This window comes from Nannospalax galili, unplaced genomic scaffold, assembly GCF_000622305.1.
Source record: "Nannospalax galili isolate Female #2095 unplaced genomic scaffold, S.galili_v1.0 scaffold1532, whole genome shotgun sequence".
NCBI classification, from domain to species: Eukaryota; Metazoa; Chordata; class Mammalia; order Rodentia; family Spalacidae; genus Nannospalax; species Nannospalax galili.
This window is the reverse complement of record NW_008330832.1, coordinates 1066823-1088998: the sequence shown is the minus strand read 5'-3', so window position 1 is coordinate 1088998 and position 22176 is coordinate 1066823. Positions and strand designations below refer to the sequence as shown.

Below are 22176 nucleotides of genomic sequence, written 5' to 3'. Positions count from 1 at the left end.
TTTTTTGGTCTTTTTGAGACAGGGTCTCCCTGTAGCCCCGGCTGTCCTGGAACTCACTATGTTGACCAGGCTGGCCTTGAACTCACAGAGATCCGCCTGCCTCTGCCTCCCAAGTGCTGGGACTACAGGCATGCGCCACCATGCCCAGCTTCAGACCCTAACTTTTTAAGGGAATCTTTTTTTTTTTTTCCGGAGCTGAGGACCGAACCAGGGCCTTGTACTTGCTAGGCAAGCACTCTACCACTGAGCTAAATCCCAAACCCCATTAAGGGAATCTTTTTTAAAAAATGTATTTGATCATATTTACTTCCCCTACCCCAGTACATACCAGATCCACCCCACCTCCCTATCCACCCAACTTCACATCCTTAATTTTTTTTAAAGTCCATCAAAATCAATTTGTGTTGCCCAAATACTCTTGGGTATAGGTCCATTCAACCTACCAGGAGTCACACCCTTAAAGACAACTGACTTTCTCTCTCTCTCTTTTTTTTTTGGTTTTTTTTGAGTCAGGGTCTCTCTGTAGCCCCAGCTGTCCTGGAACTCACTATGCAGACCAGGCTGGCCTTGAACTCACAGAGATCCACCTGCCTCTGCCTCCTGAGTGCTGGGATTAAAGGCATGTGCCACCACGCTGGGTGACTCTTCCTCTCTTAGCAGCAGTCTATTTAGACCCTAACTCAACCCTCCTGGCCTCAGGCCCTACTCTGAAGGGAGTGGTTTGTACAGTGAGCTGTGGGCATACATACTTAATACAGACCTGGTTTTAGATGGCTCTCTTTCTTGCATCCATTTAAGATGAATTTTGAGTCATTGTAGCTCTAGGTCCCAGCTGTACTCACTTCTGAGCCCCATGTTTATCCTGGACAGTTAAGAATATACCCAGCCATGCGTGGTGGCATACACCTTTAATCAAAGCATTTGGGAGGCAGAGGCAGGTGAATCTCTATGAGGCCAGCCATAGACAGTCCAGGCCATCCAGGGCTACATAGTTAGACCCTGTCTCAAAAAACAAAAACCAAACAAAAAGAATATAGTTATAGGGACTGGAGAAATGGCTCAACATTGAGAGCACTGGCTGTTCTTGTAGAGGTCCTAGGTTCAGTTCCAAGCACCTACATGGCAGCTAACAACCATTTATAACTCCATTTCCAGGAGATGTGATGCCCTCTTCTAGCCTGTGTGGGCATTGCACATATGTAGTGCATACATACAGGCAAAACATTCATACATAAAATATATATACTTGTGCTGGAAAAATGACTCAGCATGTAAAGGCACTTGCCACCAAGACTGGTGAACTGAGTATTATCCCTAGGACCTACATGATAGCAGGAGAGAACCAACTTCTGCACGTTATCCTCTAACCTTCATACATACGCCATAGCACATGCATGTCTCCACCCACACAAATGTTATTAAAAGAAAAAAAAAGGCTGGAAACCTGCCTCAGTGGAAAGAGCATGTAGCACGTCCTCTTTCGGCCTCTGAGGGCACCTTCACTCACAATCCTGTGAGTACACACACACACACACACAATTAAAAATAAAACCTGAAATATAAATATACCTACAGTCTCCCACAGTTTGGGGTACGACCTATCTCTAGCCATTGAGAAAAGTTAACTTTGTCCTGTAATCCTCCTGGAGGCACAGCAGCCATGTGGGGGTGATGAAGACCCAGAAGAGGTACCATAGATCTGGTGAAAGCTAGAGCACTTGTCATTAGACCTAGCTGTCCCTGGCCTACTATAACCATATTTGTCTTACATCAACAATAACCATATACCTGATAGAAGCCACACAGAGCATCCCTCTGATGACGTCTTGTGATTTGTGTGATAAATCCTACCTAAGGGACACTGGATTTCCAGACAGGATTGCAAGTCCAGCAGGGTGTGTTTGAGTTTCCAGTCCTGCTTTCGAGGGCACACAGCAGGACATGAGTAGGTTACAGACAGCCTGGGGAAAACTGGCTCTCATCTGTTGGGTTCCTGGCTGCAGGCCACGCCTACCTGCTGTGGTGGATCTGGACACGAGGGTCAGAAACTGCTCAGTTACTCCAACCTCTTAACCAGGGTTTGGCATGGATGACCAAAGGCTTTGTGTATCAAGTTCCAGTCTCTAATCCCTGTTAGAATGAGGTGGTATTTGAGATGGCAGAAGCTGGACACCCCTGCCATATGGTGCAGGCTAGGGGCCCAGAGGCCTGCCATGAAGGTTTAGGGTGCCTGTCACAGTCCTGTGTATACCAATGAATATGTAGTCAGATGCCCTCCCATGGCCTACTGAAGAGCTATTTTGAGACATAGTCTCATGTAGCCCAGGCTGGCCCTCAAATTTCCTAAGTAGCCAAGAATGACCTTGAACTTCTGAGCCCTGTGCCTCAACTTTCCAAATTCTGGGATTGCACATGTGCACCACCACAACCAGTCTATGAAGTTCTGAAAATCAAACCTGAGGCTTTGTGCATGCTGGGTAAGCACCTCCATTTTTATTTGTTTTTATTTTATGTGTATGAGTGTTATACCTACCTCTGTGTAAGTGCACCCTTGTCATACAATGTCCAAGGAGGCCAGAAGAAAGCGTTGGAGCCCCTGAAACTGCAGTTATGGATGTTGTTAGCCACCATGTGAGTGCTGGGAACTGAACTTGGTTTCTCAGCAAGATTAGCCAGTGTTCTTAACTTCTGAGCCATCTCTCCAGCCCCTATATCCCTATTTTTAAGTGTTTAGTTCACTGGCATCAGATATGACCATCACTACCATCCATCGCCATACCTTTTCTATTTCCTAAATGGAAACACTGCCTCCATTAAACAACTCCTTGTTCTCCCATTCACCACAACCACTGCTATAATCTGTGTCTGTGAATTTGGCTGCTCTGAGGAGCTTGTGTAAGTGGAATCAACCACACAGCTTTCAGCCTATAGAAGACTGGCTTATTTCACTTAGCACAGTGACCTCAAGGATCTTCCACTAGTATAGGCCAGAACTACCTGCCTTTCTCTGTTTCATTTTTCAGTGCTGAGTTTTGAATCCAAGGTCTTGAAAAGTGCTGGGCAAGGGCTCTACCACTGAGCTACTTCTCCTTTTACTTTTTTTTAAGACAGGGTCTCCCTGAAGCCCCAGCTGGCCTGGAACTTGCTATATAGACCAGGCTGGCCTTGCTCTCATAGCAATCTACCTGCCTCTGCCTCCTGAGTGCTGGGATTTAAGACATGTGCCACCATGCCTGGCCCTCTACTTCCTGTTTAAAATATTTTTTATTTACTTTTTAAAGTTTTATTTATTCTTTTTATTTTATGTGTATGCATGTAGTGCCTGCATGTAGGTAAGTGCACCCATGTTGTGCAATGCCCGAGGAGGTCAGAAGAGGCTGTCAGATCCCCTGAGACTGGAATTACGGACGGTTGTTAGCTGCCATGTGGGTGCTGGAATTCAAATCTGGGTCTTCTGCAAGAACAACCACTGTTCTTAACTGCTGAGCCATCTCTCCAGTCCCTAGTTGTTATTTTTATTTTTGTATATGGGTGTATTGCCTGCATGTATGAAAGTGCACCTGTGTCATGCAATGCCCGTGGAGGTAAGAAGAAGGCATCAAGTCCCCCTGGAACTGGAGTTATAGATCGTTGTTAGCTGCCATGTGGGTGCTGGGAATCATGGGTCCTCTGTAAGAGCAGTAGGTGCTCTTAAGCGCCGAACGATCTCTCCAGCTCCCTTTTTTAAAAAATATTTTCTACTCTGCCTCCTTTTTAAGACAGAAAACTATTCCACTGTTCGATGGACCACAGTCTTTGTTGCTCCTTTCATCCACTGACAGACATTTGAATGGTCTCAGCCTCCTTGTTACTGTAAAAGAACATGGATGTGCCCATCTTCCTTTGAGACACTGCTTTGAGTTCCTTTGTTTATCTAGAGGACTGATAAATCAGAGCAGATCACCATGTGCCCACCCATTCCTCCAAGATCATGTCTGGGTTCAAGATTGCCTGGCCTGCACTCCCCTGCATGATCTGCCAGTCACTTCCTGATCTCATTCCTATTGCTGGTCCCCTCACTCTACTTCAGCCACACTGGCTGTCCCGTAAGCACAGAAAGGTCATTCGAGGAGCCTGTATGCACTGTTCCTGCCTGTGGAACACTGTGGAACCCTCACTTCAGTCAGATCTCTGCTATGACATACTCAGTGGTAGAGCACTTTGCTAGTATGCACAGGGCCTTGGATTTGATCCTCAGCACCACATAGACTACTTGGGAAGATAGTTTCATCTGAGGGCTCAATTGGGGTAGAAGATCCACTTCAAGATGACTCCCACACAAGATTTGATCCCATAGGACTGCCTGAACAACTTTACAGCTGCAGCTGGTTCTCCAAAGAACAGACTATCCAAGATGCAAGATAGAAGCCACAAAGGTCTGTGACCCAACCTCATTAGTCACACTGTCCCCCAAGCCATAGGCGTCATACACACCTGCCTGGTTCTCTGCAGGAAGAGGCTACACAATGGTGTTATCATGCCATGAGGATCTCTGGAGTTGTCTTGCAGGCTGGTGACCTCCTGAAGCATTGTCTGCATCTTGCTTTGTCTGGCTTTCCTTCTTCAAAGCACCATGAGCATCTGTGCCCTCCTGTTTGGGATTTGAGACATCCCATCCAAAGAAGGCTTCCTCAGCCTTCTCTGTGGGCATGGGGTTAGGAGACATTTGTTCAACAAGTTAATAGATGAGTGAATAGGTGCTGTCTCCTGGCCACATGAGAGTGTGTGAGAGTGCCCTTGCTCCTCAGGATGAAGACCCCTCATTACCTCTTTGTGAGGTCACACTCACCTCCAGTCATGCATGCCTCTCACAACACATGGAGAACATGTCTCCTCCATCTGGCTTGGGGATCCCTTGTCTTTAGTCTAAGCCTCTCAGGAAATCACCCTATCATACAGACCTGTTCTTTCCCCTCTGTCCCTCACAGTTATCAACCGTGTTATTCATGTGCATTCATTAAGTGCCTATTTACTGCATGTGCGCTGACTGTGGTGGGTGGACATTATACCAGAAATGGTGACCAGTAGAAAAGCCATCCTCAGGCAGTGACAGTACTCTGGAGACTAGAGAGTTGGGAGCATGGTGTCAAGTGAGATGGCATCGGAGGTTGAAGAGGAGGTGATGTTGGGGCTGGGGCCAAACCCAAGTGAGGGAAGATGTTGAGTGAAGAGCTGGGAAGGGCAGTGTGGGAAGGAGGCTGTGCTGGAAAGCTTTAGTTGTCAACTTGACATACCTGGGTAGAGGGAGCCTCAACTGGGAAATTTCCTCCATTGGACTGGCCATATCTGTGAGCTATCTTCTTGATTACTGAGTGATATGAGAGGGCCCAGCCCACTATGGGTGGTAGGTGGTCCTGTATTGTATAAGAAAGCAAATTGAGCACTGGCCAGGGGACCAAGCCAGTAAGTAGCGTTCCTCCATGGCCTGTGCTTCAGCTTCTGTCTCCAGGTTCCTCTCCTACCTTGGGTTCCCTCAGTGATGAACTGTGACCCAGGAGATATAAGCCAAATAAACCCTTTCCTCCCCAAGTTTGTATTGGTCAGAGTGTTTTGTCACAGCAATTGAAAGCAAACTAGAACAGAGGCACAGAACACATGAAGGCCTGTAAAAGACAGAGGTGGTCACTCAAGGAACAGGAAGAATATGAGCCCCAGGAGACTATCCATCTCAGGGTCATAGCAGTGTGGCTATGGTGTGGCTACAAGGTGAAGTCTGGTTGTAGAAACAAAATGGGGTAAGGGTACCTGGCACCATCCAGGCAAGAGAGAAGATGATGGTCATAGAGGTGGGAGTGTGCCAGATGTGGGGGTTACTTGAAGAGAGAGCTGATAGATGAGAAAGAGACAGGTGAGCAGGGCTTAGGTTAGGAGGACACTGGCCTGGTGAAGACCAGGGACATGCCTCATCTGCCCAGTGCAGAGAGCCCACAAGGAAATGAGTTTCCTGTGCAACTTTAAAGGATCTCTCTTGCGCACCCTCTCACTACTTTGAGACAGAGTCTTGCAGGGTAGCCCAGGCTGGCCTCAAACTAACAATCCTTCTGCCTCAGTCTCCTGAGTGCTGAGATGATGCTTATTTTCTGACAATATTTGTCCTAGTTATAACTTTGGGATGGAGTGTTAGGACCAGACCTTAACAATGATTTTTTGTTTGTTTGACTAAACTTAAAAGAACTTGGGTTCCTTTACCCATTTGTTAAATCCAGATTGAGTAAATAAATCTGATAAGTCAGTTTAGCACCCACCCTCCCTATCTGATCTTCCCTCAGAGTTCCTCATTCCTACCAGTCCTGTGTGCTGTCTGATCACCTTGGCCTGCCCCCAGCAAGAATCCTGTAGGTCAGTGTCTCAGTCCATTTTCTGTTGTTGTTATTGAATACCACACACTGGATAGTTGATGAAGAATAGAGGTTTATTTAGCTCTTGATTTTAGAGTATAGTGCAAACATCTCCTGGGCATCTGGCAAGGGTTTTCCTGCTGAGTCACTGCTCAGTGGACAGGGTAAGAGGCAGCAAGCTCTCTCTCGTTACAAAACTATTTCCCATAACCCATTAATCCCCTAATCTATTAATTCACGGATGAATTAATCCATTTGAGAGGGCAGAGCCCTAATCACCTCTGGGCTGGCCCACCTGGTCACACCTCCAAATACCTTACAGTGAGGATTAAATTTCAATATAAGTTTAGGTAGTAAAATTCAAACCCCAGCAGTTGGTTTAGCTAGAATTCTCCTTATTCTTTGTGTGTGTGTGCGTGTGTACGTACATGTGTGGGTGCATGTGGAGACCAGAGTTGGCATTGAGACTATAGGCACATGCCACTATGTCCAGCTTTTTATGTGGGTGCTGGGGAAGTGAACTCATGCTTGTACAACAGGCACTTTACTGACTAAGCCATCTCCCTAGTCCCACCCCCTTATTCTTAATGTTGCCTTTATCTTTTTAAAATTTTTTGTTTGGTTTGGTTGTTTATTTTTATTTTATATGCATGTGTGTTTTTCCTGCGTGTGTCTAAGTGCATCACATGCATGCAATGTCCAATGATGCCAGAAGAGGGAGTCAGGTCCCCGAAACTGGAGTTACAGCTGGTTATTAGCTGCCATGTGGGTGCTGGGAACTGAACCCAAGTCCTCTGCAAGAGCAGTCAGTGTGCTTAACTGCTGAGCCATCTCTCCAGCCCCTTTAAATTTTTTTTTAGACAGAGTCTCATCTATACCAGGCAGGTCTTGAACTCACTATGTAACAGAGGATGACCTTGAACTTCTAACCTACCTGCCTCTGCTTCCTGAGTGTTAAGATTATAGGCATGTACCACCATGTCATTTCTTTGGTATTGGAGACCAGAGATTGGTGTATGCTAAGCAAGCAAGCACTCTTCCAACTGAGCTGCAACCCCAAGCCTCTTGGTACCTGTCAATAATTTTCCATCCACTGAGCCTCCATCCCTACTCCTTGACTGTAAATCCCCACTGTCCTTGCTATATTCAAAGTATCGGCCAGTTCTCTTCTGAACCTAACTCTATTCTTTTCCCCTAATGCAACATTCCTAAGTCTGGTCTCACTTCCTGCTGCTTTCCAGGAAGCTTACTTGCCATACCCAAATAGCTTAAGCCAGCAGGGCCTAGCTAGCAGGGAAGAAGCCAGCTCGTGCTCACCTCCACCTCCCCACCTTAAGAAAGGAGAAGGAGTACCCAGAGCCTGTCCCTTGACTTTGGGGCTACCTTGTACCCCCTGTAGATCCTGGTGTGGACATCAGAGCTTGCAGCCCCTTGTGCACCTACAGTCTTCTGTCCCTGCTGGCTTAGAGAGTACATTCTACTAGGTCTAGGATGTGATCTGGGAAGGTGTCTATGGGCCAAATGCTGTACAAACTCTAGGATGCCAAGAAGCAAATAATTGCAATAGGCTGTTAGACCTGAGTGAAGAGATCACTCCAGGCCCTGGTTTCCCTCACGAAGACCAAGTGCAGTCCTCAGGTGCAGGAATAGATATCAGGTGCTGATGGGTCTGGCAAAGGGGTACTGGAAAGTGGGCTGCCCAGGGAGCTCCTACTGTCTCACCCAGATGCCATAGCACAGTGATGGATGTAGAATAGAGTAAGGATGCACCCCAATGTGACACAAAAGCCCTCCAGAATGGTCCCAATGGGATCTTTGGGAGGCTCCTACAGGATGTAGCCCCTGAACTCATCCAGGCACATAGGCAGGTCAAGGACACAAAGTCTGTCCCCAGTCCTGGGAAAGGGTCTGTCCATGCTGTCCCTCTGCCTGGGCAGACTGCTGCTGAAGGCAGCTGCCTACCTAATTGCTCTCTGTCTGGCCTGAATCTGAGCAGGACTCACTCTTACTGGTGTTTAGCAAAGGGGTAGGGAGTGCAGTGATCACCACCACTGGGTCCAAGACTGACCATTGCAAACCAATCTCCAGATGCCCTTCGTGCCCCACCCAAGATGAGAGGTTGCAGCCCAGGAGAGAACTGAGGTAGAGATGGAGGGCACAAAGACCACAGGGATTCCCCCCTCCCCACCACCACTATTCCTGGTGTCTCAAGTTACAGCACTCCAATGGGCCCTGGGCTAGCAGCACCAGCCAAGGAGATAGATAAAATCTGACACCATTCACCATTGCTGGCTGAGTGCCCGCTTCCTCTAAGGCCACAGATCTTCCTTTTCTAGCTGGGACTGGTCACGCCTGCATCATCCTGTGGGCCAGGGGCTTCCTGTGGTGAATACTAGAGCAGAAAAGGCCAGGCTCAGAGGGGAAAAAGGCAGGGTGTTAAGATTTGCCTGAGGTCATGCATTTTATGGTTGGGGAAACTGAGGCTAATTAGGAACCCTAATTAGGATCGCAATGCCAGGCTCTTGTCCCTTTTGCAAACGGAGAGCTTGATACAGGGCCGTCCCACCAACCTCACTAAGTCTCAGTTCTCCCCTGGACTGCAGGGGCGTCACTGTCCAGTCCCTGTTCACTTTGCTGATCCCTAGATGCTAGTGGACGGACACGGCCTTTTATCCAGGCCTGACCTTTTGCATGGCCTTGGGTAATTCACGTCTCCTCTGACACACTGTTTCTTCATCTTGGAGATGGGATGGAGTGGCCAGTGTGGAGCAGCAAGCAGCACCGAGCCCGGCAGCACCTAAGACGCCTGAAACTTTCCTAAGCTCAGCAAGTTTAGAACCTGCCGAAGAAGAAGGGTGGGGTCTAAACGAAAGAGCACGCAGCCGGGGAGAGTGGTTCTAGGAAAAACTGTGCTGGGGAGGGACCTGAGCGAGGGGCGGGGCTTAAGAGGCCTCTCGTCGGGGTGGCTGGAGGCTGGACTCCGCTCCTAGGAGCGCTCACAGAAGCTGGCGAGGGCGGAACTCCCGGCGCGGACGCAGCGTAGGACCCCAGGGGCGGGGTTTAGTGGGGGGGCCTGGCTTAGAGGTCCGCCATACCTTCGGACAGCAGGGGGCGGGGTTAGAATGAGGAGCTAGGTTTAGACCCGACCGAGCCGCAACTGACGCGACACTCAGCTCCGGAAGGCGAGGGGGCGTGGTTAACGGGGGCGGGGTTTGGGCGCCGTCGCCGGGCGGGGTCTAGAGGGAAGAGGCGGGGCCTAGGGTCGGGCCTATGGGCGGTGGTCACTGGAGCCGTCGGGCCGGGCAGCGAACCGCTCGGGACGGTCGGGCGGCGCCGTGTCCTCCGCCATGACAGGTGGGCGCAGGGCCAGGCGGGCGACGGGAGTCGAGTGACCTTGACCGTCAGCTGGAGACGGTGACTCGAGCTCAGCGGCGCGCGGTTGCGGGGTGTCCCGGGCTCTGCTCCGCAGGCCTGGGGCACCACGGGTCTCGGATGCGGAGGGTGGGGCACGGGCAGAGGAGGCCGAGCTGCAGGTGAGCGCGAACCAGGTGCATATTACCGGCGCGGCTCGGCCGCTGCACCTGCGAAGTGAGGCGGTGTCCGGATGGATCTGAGTGGGAAGTGGTCCTCACAGCCGGGCTGTGATTCCAGAGCAGAGATCACGCTCATCCCTACTACTGCCCGGTCGGAGAGGCGGGACGGGCGTCTGGGCAGCGTGTGGTATCCCTGGGACTTCAGTGCCTCCACTCGCTTGGGGCCTGCGGGACTCCAGCCGCTCCTAGCTGGGTGTAGGGAAATCTGAGCCTGCGACTGGACCCCACTCCCCACACCCCGTGCTTTGTGGTCCCAGCCCAACTTTTGCTCTGGGGACAACTTTATTTCTGACCCTAGCCAAACACATTGCTCTGCCCTGTGTCCCCTGTAAGAGAAGACTGTGAGGATGATGATCCAGGGAGGTACCCCATGAGCTCCGGGAAAGAGAAAGTGGTGGCTTCTAGATGCCACACTTCCTGAGAGTCTCACTCTCATGCCTCTTGTGATAGAGATCATCTAGGATGGTCCAGAAAGGAAGAGTGGCCCCAGAAGTCCTCAGGGGGCTCTCCACTGGAGTTCACATTGGTGATGCACAGAAATAGGGTACCATGGACTGGAACCTGGTGACATCCTGAACACCAGGCTAGAGGAGACCCCAGCTGTCATTTTTCCTTTGTCATCCCTCCAAGCCCTTCTTGTTTGGGGCTGCAATTTCTGAGCACTTGCTGTAGGTGGGACCCTGCCTGAGCCCCAATAAGCCCTTCTAGTAAAAACTGGCCATGTGGGGGGCTGGAGAGATGGCTCAGAAGTTAAGAGCACTGACTGCTCTTGCAGAGGACCCAAAGCCCTCTTCTGACCTCCTTGGCATTGCACGACTCAAGTGCACTCACATACATGCAGGCAATACACTCATACACATAAAATAAAAATAGTAAAATATTTTAATTTAAAAATTGTCTTGTGTGGGCATGAATATCATGCCTGTATAGGGATGAGGAAACAACCTCAGATTGGGTAGTTGCCCCAGGTCACTCTGCTGGACAGTGGTAGGAGCAGGATGAGAGGACTGGGCCCAGTCTTCATGCCTGAACCCTGCCCAGTCCCTGACCTCCCAGCTCCTCTAGTAAGATGATCAGGGTATGTGATACACATCTTAGCTGTAGACTCAGGCAGCCCATCTCTAGAAGAGGCAGTGGGAGAAGAACATTTTTGTTGAGAGGATACCGCCAGGCAGGGGCCCTCAAGGCTTAGAGTGTGGCAACCACACACCCTTTTGTCTACCATCTACTTGCTGGCTTCTAATCACTTCTCACTACCTCTGAAGGGTGGAAGATGGAGACTGGTGAGCAGAAGCCTGTGAGGATTGGATGGGCTGCCCTGGAAGGCTACAGACCAGTTGTTCTGGGCTCAGTGCCTTCATGCACCAACTGGGAGTCTGCCACGTATGTTGATCTGAGGCCGGCGAGTGTGTGTGTGCATGTGTGTGAGCTGATGATTATAGAACACTGAGGGCTCTGTATGCACAGGACAGGTGAATAGGTGGTATCCCATGGAGTGAGTGATCTTAACCAAACCAGGTACTACAGGGATAAGAGGAGCCTCTGGGAGAGATTTAGAGGGGAGTTGATAAGCTTAAGTGTCTGGACCCTAGGAGAGTGGCTTGGGAATTCAGGGGATAATAAGCTGGGCATGAATCTACTGGGTATTCTCAGCCTATTGCATGGGTTGACTGGTGGTTGAGGGCTCCCAGGAAAGAAGGCTCAGGAGCTTAGGAGGACAAATAAGGGCAGGTGGGGCCAGCTGCTTCAGGGTTCAAACTGGGGGTTTTGGCCTAGAAATGGAAGGTTCAGATTGAGGTGACAGAGATGGGGACAATGGTTCTAGTACCAGCTATCAGGAAGGGAAGATATAGGTGAAGCCTCCTGGGTTTTGCTCAGAGTGATCCATCTTCCTTTATCCCATGAAGGCAGTCCTGGCCTTGTTTACTAGGGCCTGGCATCCAGGCTGGGCCTTGCTTGAATCTTCATGCTTCCCAGTGACTGCCTGTGTGTGGTTGCATGCACAGCTCACAAGAACCACAGGAAGCTCCGTGCCCCAGAGCTGCACAGCTGACCTCAGCCCTTGGGCTATGCTGTCTGTGCCAGGTGACTCAGTGCTCCTGTGACTCATCACTTGTGGGCAGTGGAAACCCGTCTGGGCTAGTGGCTCAGGGTAGGAGGAGGCCGCTATGAGGCATTGGCCACTCTCTACCAGCAGGCCTTTAGACCTTGGACTGGATCCCATTCATTCCAGAACTCTTTAGTGAGTCCCTACTGTGTGTGAAGCCTTATGCACATTGGCACAGGGTGGAGATGGAGCTAGACAAGCAGCCTCAGCCTGCTTCTGTCTGGCAGGGGGCAGATCCATATAGCTGAATCCATAAGTCAATCTCTGTGTTAATGAGAGACAATGTGGTTGTCAACAGGCAGCCCCAGCATGACTGTCACCTCTAAGCTGATTGCAGTCTTACTGTGCCTTTGTTTCCCTATCTGAAAGGAGAGGCAGTTGCAGAGCTAGGAAGGATGGGAGTTATAAGTAGGTGTAAATAGAGCCACAGAATGTCTGGCCTATGGATTCCTCCATGAGTTTGCTCAGTGTTCATCCGAACTCTTTTAAGACAGGCTTCAGGCACTGGATCCACGTTGCCCAACAGCACCTGACCATGTAGCAAGTCACTGGGTGCCCCTGGGCTGCTGACAAGTCTGTCTTCTACCTTGACTATTGGGGGATCACCATGGCAATGAGACAGTGCTGATGGCCTCAGACAGAGATGGGATGGTTGATGGACCAAAGTGTGGGCCTATAGGGGAGCAGTAGCTATCAGCCAGGACAGCCCGGTGCCTGTATGGAGCCAGGCTGTGTTTATGGTGTTGTTTAGTGAATGCAGCCACAACTCACACTGTGAACCCTGGAGGACACCACTGAGCTCCTGGCATAGGGCGGGCATGCTGACAGGCTGTACCCACCAGGGTAGAGTAGGGCCACAGAGCATGACCACCTTCAGGGATTGTAGGGTACAGGAAGCAGAAGTTAGCCCAGCCATGGGGCTGGAGAGATGGCTCAGCACTTAAGAGCACAGACTGCTCTTGCAGAGGACCTGGGCTCAATTCCCAGCACCTACATGGCTTCTAACAACTAAAAGTTCAAGAGGATCTGATGCCCTCTTCTGACCTCTGTGGGCACTGCAATGAATAACATGCAGTGTTAAAATAAAAATAATAAATATTTTTTAAAAAGACAGCCCAGCCAGGAGGAAGTAGTATTGGAAGAGAAATGTGAGAAAGGCGGCCTGTTGATTCCATGCCCTGGGGAGGAAGCCAGGGACCGAGGTCACTTTTCCCAACATGGTGACCCTGTTTTGTAAAGTCAACCTTACAAAGGTATAATCCAGTTTCAAGTCAATGCACTTGCTTTTAATGAGCAGTTTAATAGTTTCTAACAAATGTCTACCTGTGTAACTGTCAGCCCAGGCAGCATAAAGGCATCTCTGTAACCCAGAAAGGTCTTTGTGGCCCTGCTCAGGTAATCTGTCCCTAAGTCAGGGTTGCTTTACTTTCCATGACTCCTCTCCTGCCCCACTTTTTCTTTAAAATTCAACAATCGAATTTTCCAAATAAGTTTTCTTCTTAATAATCTTTACTTACTTTTTATTTATCTAATTTATTTTGAGTCAGAGTCTTACAATGTTGTCTAGGCTGACTTAGCCTCCTGAGTAGCTGGGACTACAGGCCTATGCCACTGTGCCTGGCTCTGGGCTTTATTTTGGGAGCAGTTTTAGTTGACAGAAAATAGAGTAAATAATGCAGAGGGTCCCACGTATTTCTCTCTTCCTGTCATTAACATTTTGTGTTAATGTCTCATTATTAGCTGAAGTCTGGACTTTACCAGGCCCTTCCTATGTTGGGCACCCTGTGGGCTTAGACAAATCATTGTGGTATCACAGAATGATTCCCCAGCTTAAAACTCCCCTGAGCCCTGCTTACTTATTCCTTCCTCCTCCTCACACCTGGCAACCACTGAGTTTGTCTTCTTGGTATTGTCTTTCCTTCAGTGTTGTGTAATTAGAACCATAAGGTATGGAGCCTTTGGGGATAGGCTCTTTCACTCAGTAATGTGCATTTAAGGTTTCTCCATGTCTTTTCCTAGCTTATAGCTTGCTTATTTATTCTTTACAGTACTGGGGGTTGAACCTAGGGTTCATCTGACTTTTTTATGTGGGTCCTGGGGGATCTAACACAGGTCCCCATGATGGTATGGAAAGCCTTTTACCGACTGAGCCATTCCCTGGCTTCTGTCTTTCTTTTCCCTCCTTTCCTCCCTTCCTTTCATCTTACTATGTAGCCTAGAGCCTCAGCGTCCTGAATACTGAGATTGTAATTGCGCACCACCACACCTGGATACCCTAATTATCTTTTCTAATGTTAGTAATTTGAGTCTTTCTCCCTCTCCCCTCTCCCCCTTCCCCCTCCTCTGTGCCAGTTTAGCTAAATAACTGTCAATTTTGTTGGTCTTTTCTGTGAACAGACCTCAGTTTGTTTTTTCGTTATTATCGACTTTCTGCTTTCTCTCTTATTTTCAGTCTAGTCTGTGCTACTCCTTTCTGTTAGCTTTGTGTTTAGAATGTATAGCTGTTCTTAACTGATCTGCCCTCTCCCTCTCTTCCTTCCTCCCTCCCTCCTTTCCTCTTCTCCCATGCTATGTCTTTCCCTCTCTTCCTCCACTTACTTCCTCCCTTTCTCCCCACTCTCCTTTCCTGTTTGTTTTCCTTTTTTATTTTATGTGTACAAGTGTATTGCCTGCATGTATATGAGTGCACCCGTGTCGTGCAGTGCCGCAGAGGCCAGAAGAGGGCTTCAGATTCCCCTGGAACTGGAGTTAAGGACAGTTCGTAGCCACCATGTGGGTGCTGGGAATTGAGCCCAGGTCCTCTGCAAGAGCAGTCAGTGCTCTTAACCACTGAGCCGTGTCTCCAGCCCCCGTTTTCCTTTTTTATAGTTGATAAAGTGTAATGTTAGGTCATTGATTTAACCTCCCTCCCTCCCTTCCTTTTAAAACAGGGTCCCATTATGTAACCCTGGCCAGCCTGGAATTCACTGTGTAGACAAGGCTGGCCTGGAACTCATAAAGATCCAAGATCCCCCTACCTCTGCCTTTCAAGTGCCAATATCAAAGGCATGTGACACCACACCTAGTGTCCTAGTTTGTTCTTCATTGCTGTGACAAAATACGCTGACCAATACCAACTTGGGGAGGAAAGGGTTTATTCAGCTTACATCTCCTGGGTCACAGTTCATCAGAGAGCCCAAGGTAGGAACTCAGGGCAGGTCTGGAGGCAGGAGCTGAAGCACAAGCCATGGAGAAACACTGCTTACTGGCTTGCTCCCTTGGCCCCTGCTCAGCCTGTCTTCTTATGTAACACAGGCCCACCTGCCCAGGGGAGGCACCACCCACAGTGGGCTGGGCCCACTCAACAATCAAGAAAGTGCCCCATGGACATGGCCACAGGCCAGTCCAATGAAGGCAATTCCCCAATTGAGGCTCCCTCAACCCAGGTGTGTCAAGTTGACACTAAAGCTATCCAGCACACCTGGCCTGAGCTCTCTTTTTAAATGCATGCACTCATAGCTGTTCTTTTCCCCTCAGAAGTATGTTTGCTCCATCCCTGGGGCTTTGATGTTTGTTCCTCATTTGTCTCAAGGTATTTTTCAATTTCTTTCTTATTTTTTGACATATTAGTTGTGTAATTTCCACAGGTTTTTGAACTCTGGTGGAATTGATGTCTACCTTCATGCCATATGATCAATTTAAATGTATGATTTAAATGTTTTTAGTTATATTGAGACTTGCCCAAGACTTGTTTCTGATCTGCCCTGGAGTATGGTTCACATCCATTTGAGAAAATGTGTTTTCTGTATTACTGGATAGAATGTTTTATGTATGTCTTCTTTGTTTGTTTAATTGTCTATTTATTCTCCTATAAAGTTCCATGTCTTTTCATTTCAAACCCCTCTGTACTTAGGGCAGCAAGACAAGTGGCCACAGGTATGTAAGGCCACATACCTGTCCAGTCTTCACAGGAATCCTGTCCCCACTTCCTTCTCACCCTCAGCTTTAAAGACTTGTCCTTCTATGGCACATTCTTTTTTTATATGTTTTGCCTACATGTATATAAGTATACCACATCCGTGCAATGCCCATAGAGGCTAGAAGACAGCATCAGATCCCTTGGAACTTGAGTTATTAGCTCCACATGAGTGCTGGGAACTGAACTTAGTTCCTCTGTGAGAGCAGCCAGTGCTCTTAACCAATGAGCCATCTCTCCAGCCCCAATATGGCACATTCTTAATGGGGAAGACAATGCATTGTCTCTCCACATCCCTGGGAAAGCTTACTGGTTTGCTGGTGGAATCCTCTTAAGACCTTCCAGATATGATTTGACCCATGGTGTTGCTAGCACAGGCCCCTGAACACTGTGCTCTTGTGTCTGTGAAGCTGGGGGAGCTGTCTTGGGCCATCTCTGAGCTCTGACCCTCCCTTGGCTCCAGATGTTTCCAGGTGGCCCTGTGGAAAGCATTCTCTTCACCTCTCTGAGTTGATTTTCTGTAAGAAGCTCTTGGATATAGAAGAGGAGCCAATGCATGTGGCCCTTTTTGGGCTCCTGATGTACCTGCTCACTTCCATTTGGGAGGGAGGCAGCCAGCAGGTGGGGCAGCTCTCCTTGTGTGCTAGAGCCACCATGTGGGCCAAGATGTTTCAGTCCTGTGGGTGCACCCTCCAGAGAGATCACTGCCCTTCCAGCAGGCAAGGGCTTCCTGTTGTCAACACCAAAGGGCGCTATTCCCTGAGTCACCCCCTGTGCTACCTGCATGTGTTCCAGATCTGACCTACTGTGACCGTCTGGTACAAGACACACCTTTCCTAACAGGACAGGGCCGCCTGAGCGAGCAGCAGGTGGACAGAATCATTCTCCAGCTGAATCGCTACTACCCACAAGTCCTCACCAACAAGGAGGCCGAAAAGGTGCTGAGGCGGTGAGCGGGGCCAAAACTGTCTCTTTGAATGATCTCCACACAGTCCCAGGTTGCAGCTCTCTGTGCCTGTCTCTTCCAGTGTACTTGTGACTGTCGGCCTCTTCTAGAATTGTAGGAGTAGGAGGTTTACAGGAGCTAATGTTATAACACACAACACTGGTGCAGAGAGGGCTGAGGAGAGAGGGATCTGAAGTTTAGACTGGGAGCTGGGGAGATGACTCAGCTGGTTGAAAGGCTTTTTGTGTGAACATGAGGACCCGAGTTCAGACCCCTGCACTGGGTTGTGGCAGCATGGAGCTATACCCCCAGCACTGGAGTCAGAAACAGATAAGATCCCAGAGGCTTGCTGGCCAGCCAGTCTAACCAAAAGGGTGAGCTCTAGGTCCAGTGAGAGACCTTGTCTAAAAAAATAAGTTCCAGAGCCATTGAAGAAGTACAGACATCAACCTCTGGCCTCTGCATGCACCCACGTGGGTGAACACAGCTGCACCCACATGCACCACAGAGAGAGAGAGAGAGAGAGAGACAGAGAGACAGAGAGAGAGACAGAGAGGAGAGAGAGACAGAGGGGGAGAGAGACACAGAGAGAGAGAGAGAGAGAGAGACAGAGAGAGAGAGAGAGAGAAAGTCTGAACCCTGCTGTCACCCTGATACTGCGTAGTGGCTTTTTACTCTTAGTCTTCCAGAGGTTCTAAGTAGGTAAAGACTTGCTGATATGTCCTCCTGTTCTTTCTTATGTTTGTGAGGCCAAAAGGCCCAGTGCATGATAGATGGGCAGCTTAGGCTCCAGGTGGGGGCTGACTCTGACCCACAGCTGAGCTCAGCCTGTCCTATACAGAAGGCTCTGAAGGAGGTTAATCCCACTTGGAGTCTCAGTGTCTCCATCTGTGAAAAGGGCATGATCCTCCATGTTCTCACAGGCTAGGATATGACCCGGACAACCTGAGCCAGGTGAACAGCTTCCAAGCACATTCTTCTCTGGACCATCCCTGATTCTCACCACAACCCTGCAAGTAGCCACAATCATCACCCTCATCACCCTGAGGCCTGAGAGGTAGTCATGTGCCTAGGGTCATTCATCTCAGGTCAGGCTATACCCTAACCTTAGAGCTGTGGCTATACCATGCCAGTTATACTGGAGATGGCATTTGCAATGTAATTCCTGGGCTTTGTGTCAGAAAGGCTAATCCTGCCCAGTGTCCTCAGGCCTGAGAGGGGATGTCAGGTGAGTGTTAGGATGCAAGTTTCAGTTCTTCTCTGAGTCACCTGCTCCCTAGCAGCATTCCCAAAACTAGAGGAGCCAAGAACAGAGGAGCCAAAAAAAAAAAAAAAAAAAAAAAAAGAACAGCTCTGTGCACACACACCTTCCCTTCTCACAGGCTCTTCAGGCTCCCTTCATCCAGGGTTAGTTTCCAATGGTCACCACCAGGGGACAGCACCAGACCACAGCCTCCTGGTCCTGGGCTCAATGCCAAATGCCCTGTCCACTGACCTTCACACCCATGTTACAAGTCTGTTCTCTAAACTGACTTTTGAAATATTGGAATCATGTTCCTACGAACAGCAAGATAATAGCAGTCACCATCTATGCCAACACTCCATTTGTTCCTTCTAACAACCCCACCACGTGGGCTTATTTCCCTTTTACACATGGATAAACCAAGTCTTGGAGAGTTGGGGTGACTTACTGAGGCCACACAGGAAGCTACACTGAGTTTCATCACTTAGGGTGATGCCCTCCACCCTGTTTTCTTGGTGACTACTCCCAGCCTGTTGCTCTGGAGGGAGTATTAACCAGGATGCCTGCAACTGCTGGGCACTACATAGGTGGTGTGTGTGCGTGTGTGTGTGTGTGTGTGTGTGTGTGTGTGTGTGTGTGTGTGTCGGGGATCATGGGGGTTCTGAAGTCTGTGACACTGAGGCTGGGCTTCCCAGCCCGCCTCATAGATGCCTCCTCCAGTCTGCTCTTTCTTCTGTCCCCAGTTCCGGAACCCCAAGTCATCCTTGAGGGTGCGGCTCTGTGACCTCCTCAGCCACCTGCAGCGGAGTGGGGAGCGGCACTGTCAGGAGTTCTATCGAGCGCTCTACATCCACGCGCAGCCCCTGCATAGTCACCTGCCCAGCCGCCACACTCTGCGTAAGTCCTGGCCCTGTGTCCCCACTTAAAGCACTCTGCACTGGGCCAGGGAAGGGCCCGGCCAGCTGGTGAGAGCATAGATGTTCTCAGTGCCCATCTGAGTCTGCAGTAGTCTAACTTAGGCATTTCTTCTACCCTAGCCCCTCAGAGACCACCCAGGAAGAATAGCACAGGCTGGTACATTGATTTCTCTGTGTCTGCCTCTATTTCCTCCTTTTCCTCCTCCCTTTCCCTGTCTCTTCAGATCTCCTTATTGGTTCACTCTCAATCCTCTCTCCTCTCTCCTCTCTCTACTCTCTCCCTTCTCTCTCATTTTCACACAGAAGCTGGCATCCCGTATATCTTGTCCTCCTCTTTTTCCACCCTTGTTTACCATGGCTGTGTCTCATTCCCACACTCATAGCAGCTCTCTCCTCACAGCTCCTGCTCCTGGGCCATTCAGGCCAGGACTCACCAAGCCCACAGTGGACCTGAGGCTGTGTCCACCTACCTTTCCAGGCTGCTCATGTGGCATTTCTGTATGGCATCCTTGGGTGTGAGTCAGAGGCAGTGTGTTCTCAGGCCATGGGAGGTGTGCAAGGGTCGGGAGACATCAGAACTGCTGGGACCTGGGAGTACACAGCAAGGCCATGTGGTGGCCCCCTTCCAAGGCTATGTGCTTAGGGACCTGGGAGGAGGTGCTGCTGCCTCCAGCCATGATGAGGTGACTCAGCCTAAGCCCTCTTCTGGGACTCTGGGCTGGTGTCTCTGATCCCAAGGAGACCTCCCCTAACCTCACAGGGTACAGTGTGGATGCTCAAGGACAGCGTGAACTGGCTCTGCCTCTTACACCTCCCCTTTTAAAGCATTCCACTAGGTCCTTTAGAACCCAGTAGCAGCCAAGTCACATCCCTGCTGGAGGCAAAGCACCTTCTGTGACTTCTGGATGCCCAGGGCCTGTTTGACATCTGTTAATTGCACAGGGAAGTCTGGGGAAAAAGCCCCTGGCCTTCTGTGCCTGGTGTGGCAGCCACTACTACCATGCCAGCAGCTAGCTCATGACAGTGGATGTTTGTGCTGCATTTGAGGGCTTGAGGCAAACAGGACAGGATAGTTCCTCTCCACACTTATAATCTCACATGACCTGCACCAAAGGAAACTGTAATCTGTGCAGAGATCCCTGAAGGGCTGACCTCACTGTGTCACAGACTGACCTCCCAGGGTACTCAGTGCAGTGGCCATGAAGAGACATGAGAGGGAGGGGTTGGAGAGATGACTCTTGGGATAAGAGCACTAGCTGCTCTTGCATTGGATCTGGTTGTGGTTTCCTGCACCCACAGGGCAGCTAACAATCATGTGTTACTCAAGTTTCAGGGAATTTGACGCCCTCATCTGGCCTCTGTGGGCATTGATGCATGTAGTGCACTTATATACATGTAGGAAAAACACTCATACACATAAACGTTAATTAGATGTCTATTAATTAATCAAATAGACATGAGAGGGCCTAGCACTTTTGGGAGGTGGAAGCTGCCTTGAGTTCCTTGGGGGCGACCCCATGCTTTTGGCCCAGCCCTTTACTAACCATGCTCTGTAATTTTGTTTCCAGAGAACTCAGATTGCACAGAGCTCGACTGGGGCAGCGATGGCCGCGAGCTGAGTGACAGGGGTAACGCCCCCGCTGCCTCCTTTTTGTCTCTCCATCTCTCTCCTCCCCTCAGCACTCTGTGTCCCAGGGGCTTCTCCATCCTTCATTGGGTTCCATTCTTGGCTTTCTTTTGGGGCACAGGCCCCCTATGGTGTCATCAGCCACTCACACTCCTCTCTCCCCAGGACCCATGAGCTTCCTGGCAGGCCTAGGCCTGGCAGCCGGCCTGGCCCTCCTCCTCTACTGCTGCCCTCCTGGTGAGTACAGGCTGCCCCCCCCAACCCCAGGCACATTGGCCTCTCAATCCATCAAGAGCCTTAATCCTGCATACAACAGGACCCTTGGCCTTTCTGTGTCCCAGGTTCCTTACCTATGCTATGGGCTGGTGATATAGGGTTTGTGAAATAGTGTAGTATACCCCCTCCCACCAAGCCCCCAGCTCTTGGTAGGAATTGGAGAGTGACAGCCCTTCGGAGAAATAGGCAGTTGGTGGGGCTAAAAGTCAGAGAGCCCTGCTACATATCTGCCAGATCACCTTCTCTGAGCCTTGGTCTCTATACATGTGGTGTCACAGGCCTGATCAGCCCAAGCCTACTGAGGCCTGCAGCTTGCAGCCAGCCTAGCTGGCTTCACCTTCCCTGTTCTTTCCAGTGATGCCTGAGTTGGTCATCTGGGAAGGGCTCTGGGTGGAGCCAGGTATGAACTCCCAGCCTTGCACACTGAAGGTCTGAGTTCACCCAAGCAGGAGCCATAGGCTCTGGGATCAGACCCAGTTCTGATCTTTCAACCCAAACACCAAGACCTTGTGTGAGTGAGAGGGAGGCATAATGCCAGTGTCCAACCTGCTCTAGCTCCCCCAGAACCCAGGAGGCAAGGATGGAGCTCCCCTTCATGACTGGTCCTTGGATCAGCACCTCTCCCTTTGTCTTCCAGATCCCAAGGTACTGCCTGGGGCCCGGCGCATCCTCGGCTTCTCACCCGTCATCATTGACAGACATGTCAGCCGCTACCTGCTGGCTTTCCTGGCAGATGACCTTGGAGGGTTCTGATGAACCCACACCCCTGGCCTTGCCTGCTGCTCAACCAAAGAATCCCCTGGTTGCCCACTGTGGAGCCAGTGCTTCTTTTTCTAAATACTTATTTTTCATTATTTATCATTTCTGTAAGAAGCACATCACCTTCACTGTACAAGGTGCTTAATATTAAATGTTCCAATCACCTCAACCTATCTCACTTCCTTATGGGGGTGTTTGGGGCAGTGTACAATTCTAGACTGGCACAGGTGCTCCTGGCTTTGAATCCAGCCTTGGCCCAGAGACTTCCCTCCTCCAGGTACTCACAGTCTTGAGATATCTAACACTATCCCCTCGCACTTCAGATGCCCCCCACCCTTGTCCCCTCTCCTCTCAGACATTTCTGCCATTGTCCATA

General features: G+C 49.9%; 1 protein-coding gene across 2 annotated transcripts; it reads left to right on the top strand.

The window, feature by feature from the left end:
- Window positions 1–9608: 9608 nt before the first annotated feature.
- Card19 (caspase recruitment domain family member 19) lies at window positions 9609–21969 on the top strand. 2 transcript variants are annotated; one of them, XM_008852798.2, is made up of 6 exons: window positions 9609–9731; window positions 16828–16970; window positions 18965–19118; window positions 20707–20766; window positions 20931–21002; window positions 21679–21969. In XM_008852798.2, the coding sequence occupies exons 1-6, from the start codon at window positions 9725–9727 to the stop codon at window positions 21792–21794; spliced, it is 552 nt and encodes a 183-aa protein (XP_008851020.1). In that variant the 5' UTR covers window positions 9609–9724; the 3' UTR covers window positions 21795–21969. The 2 variants fall into 2 exon arrangements, with proteins under 2 accessions (XP_008851020.1, XP_008851028.1); XM_008852806.2 differs by lacking the exon at window positions 20707–20766.
- Window positions 21970–22176: the final 207 nt, after the last annotated feature.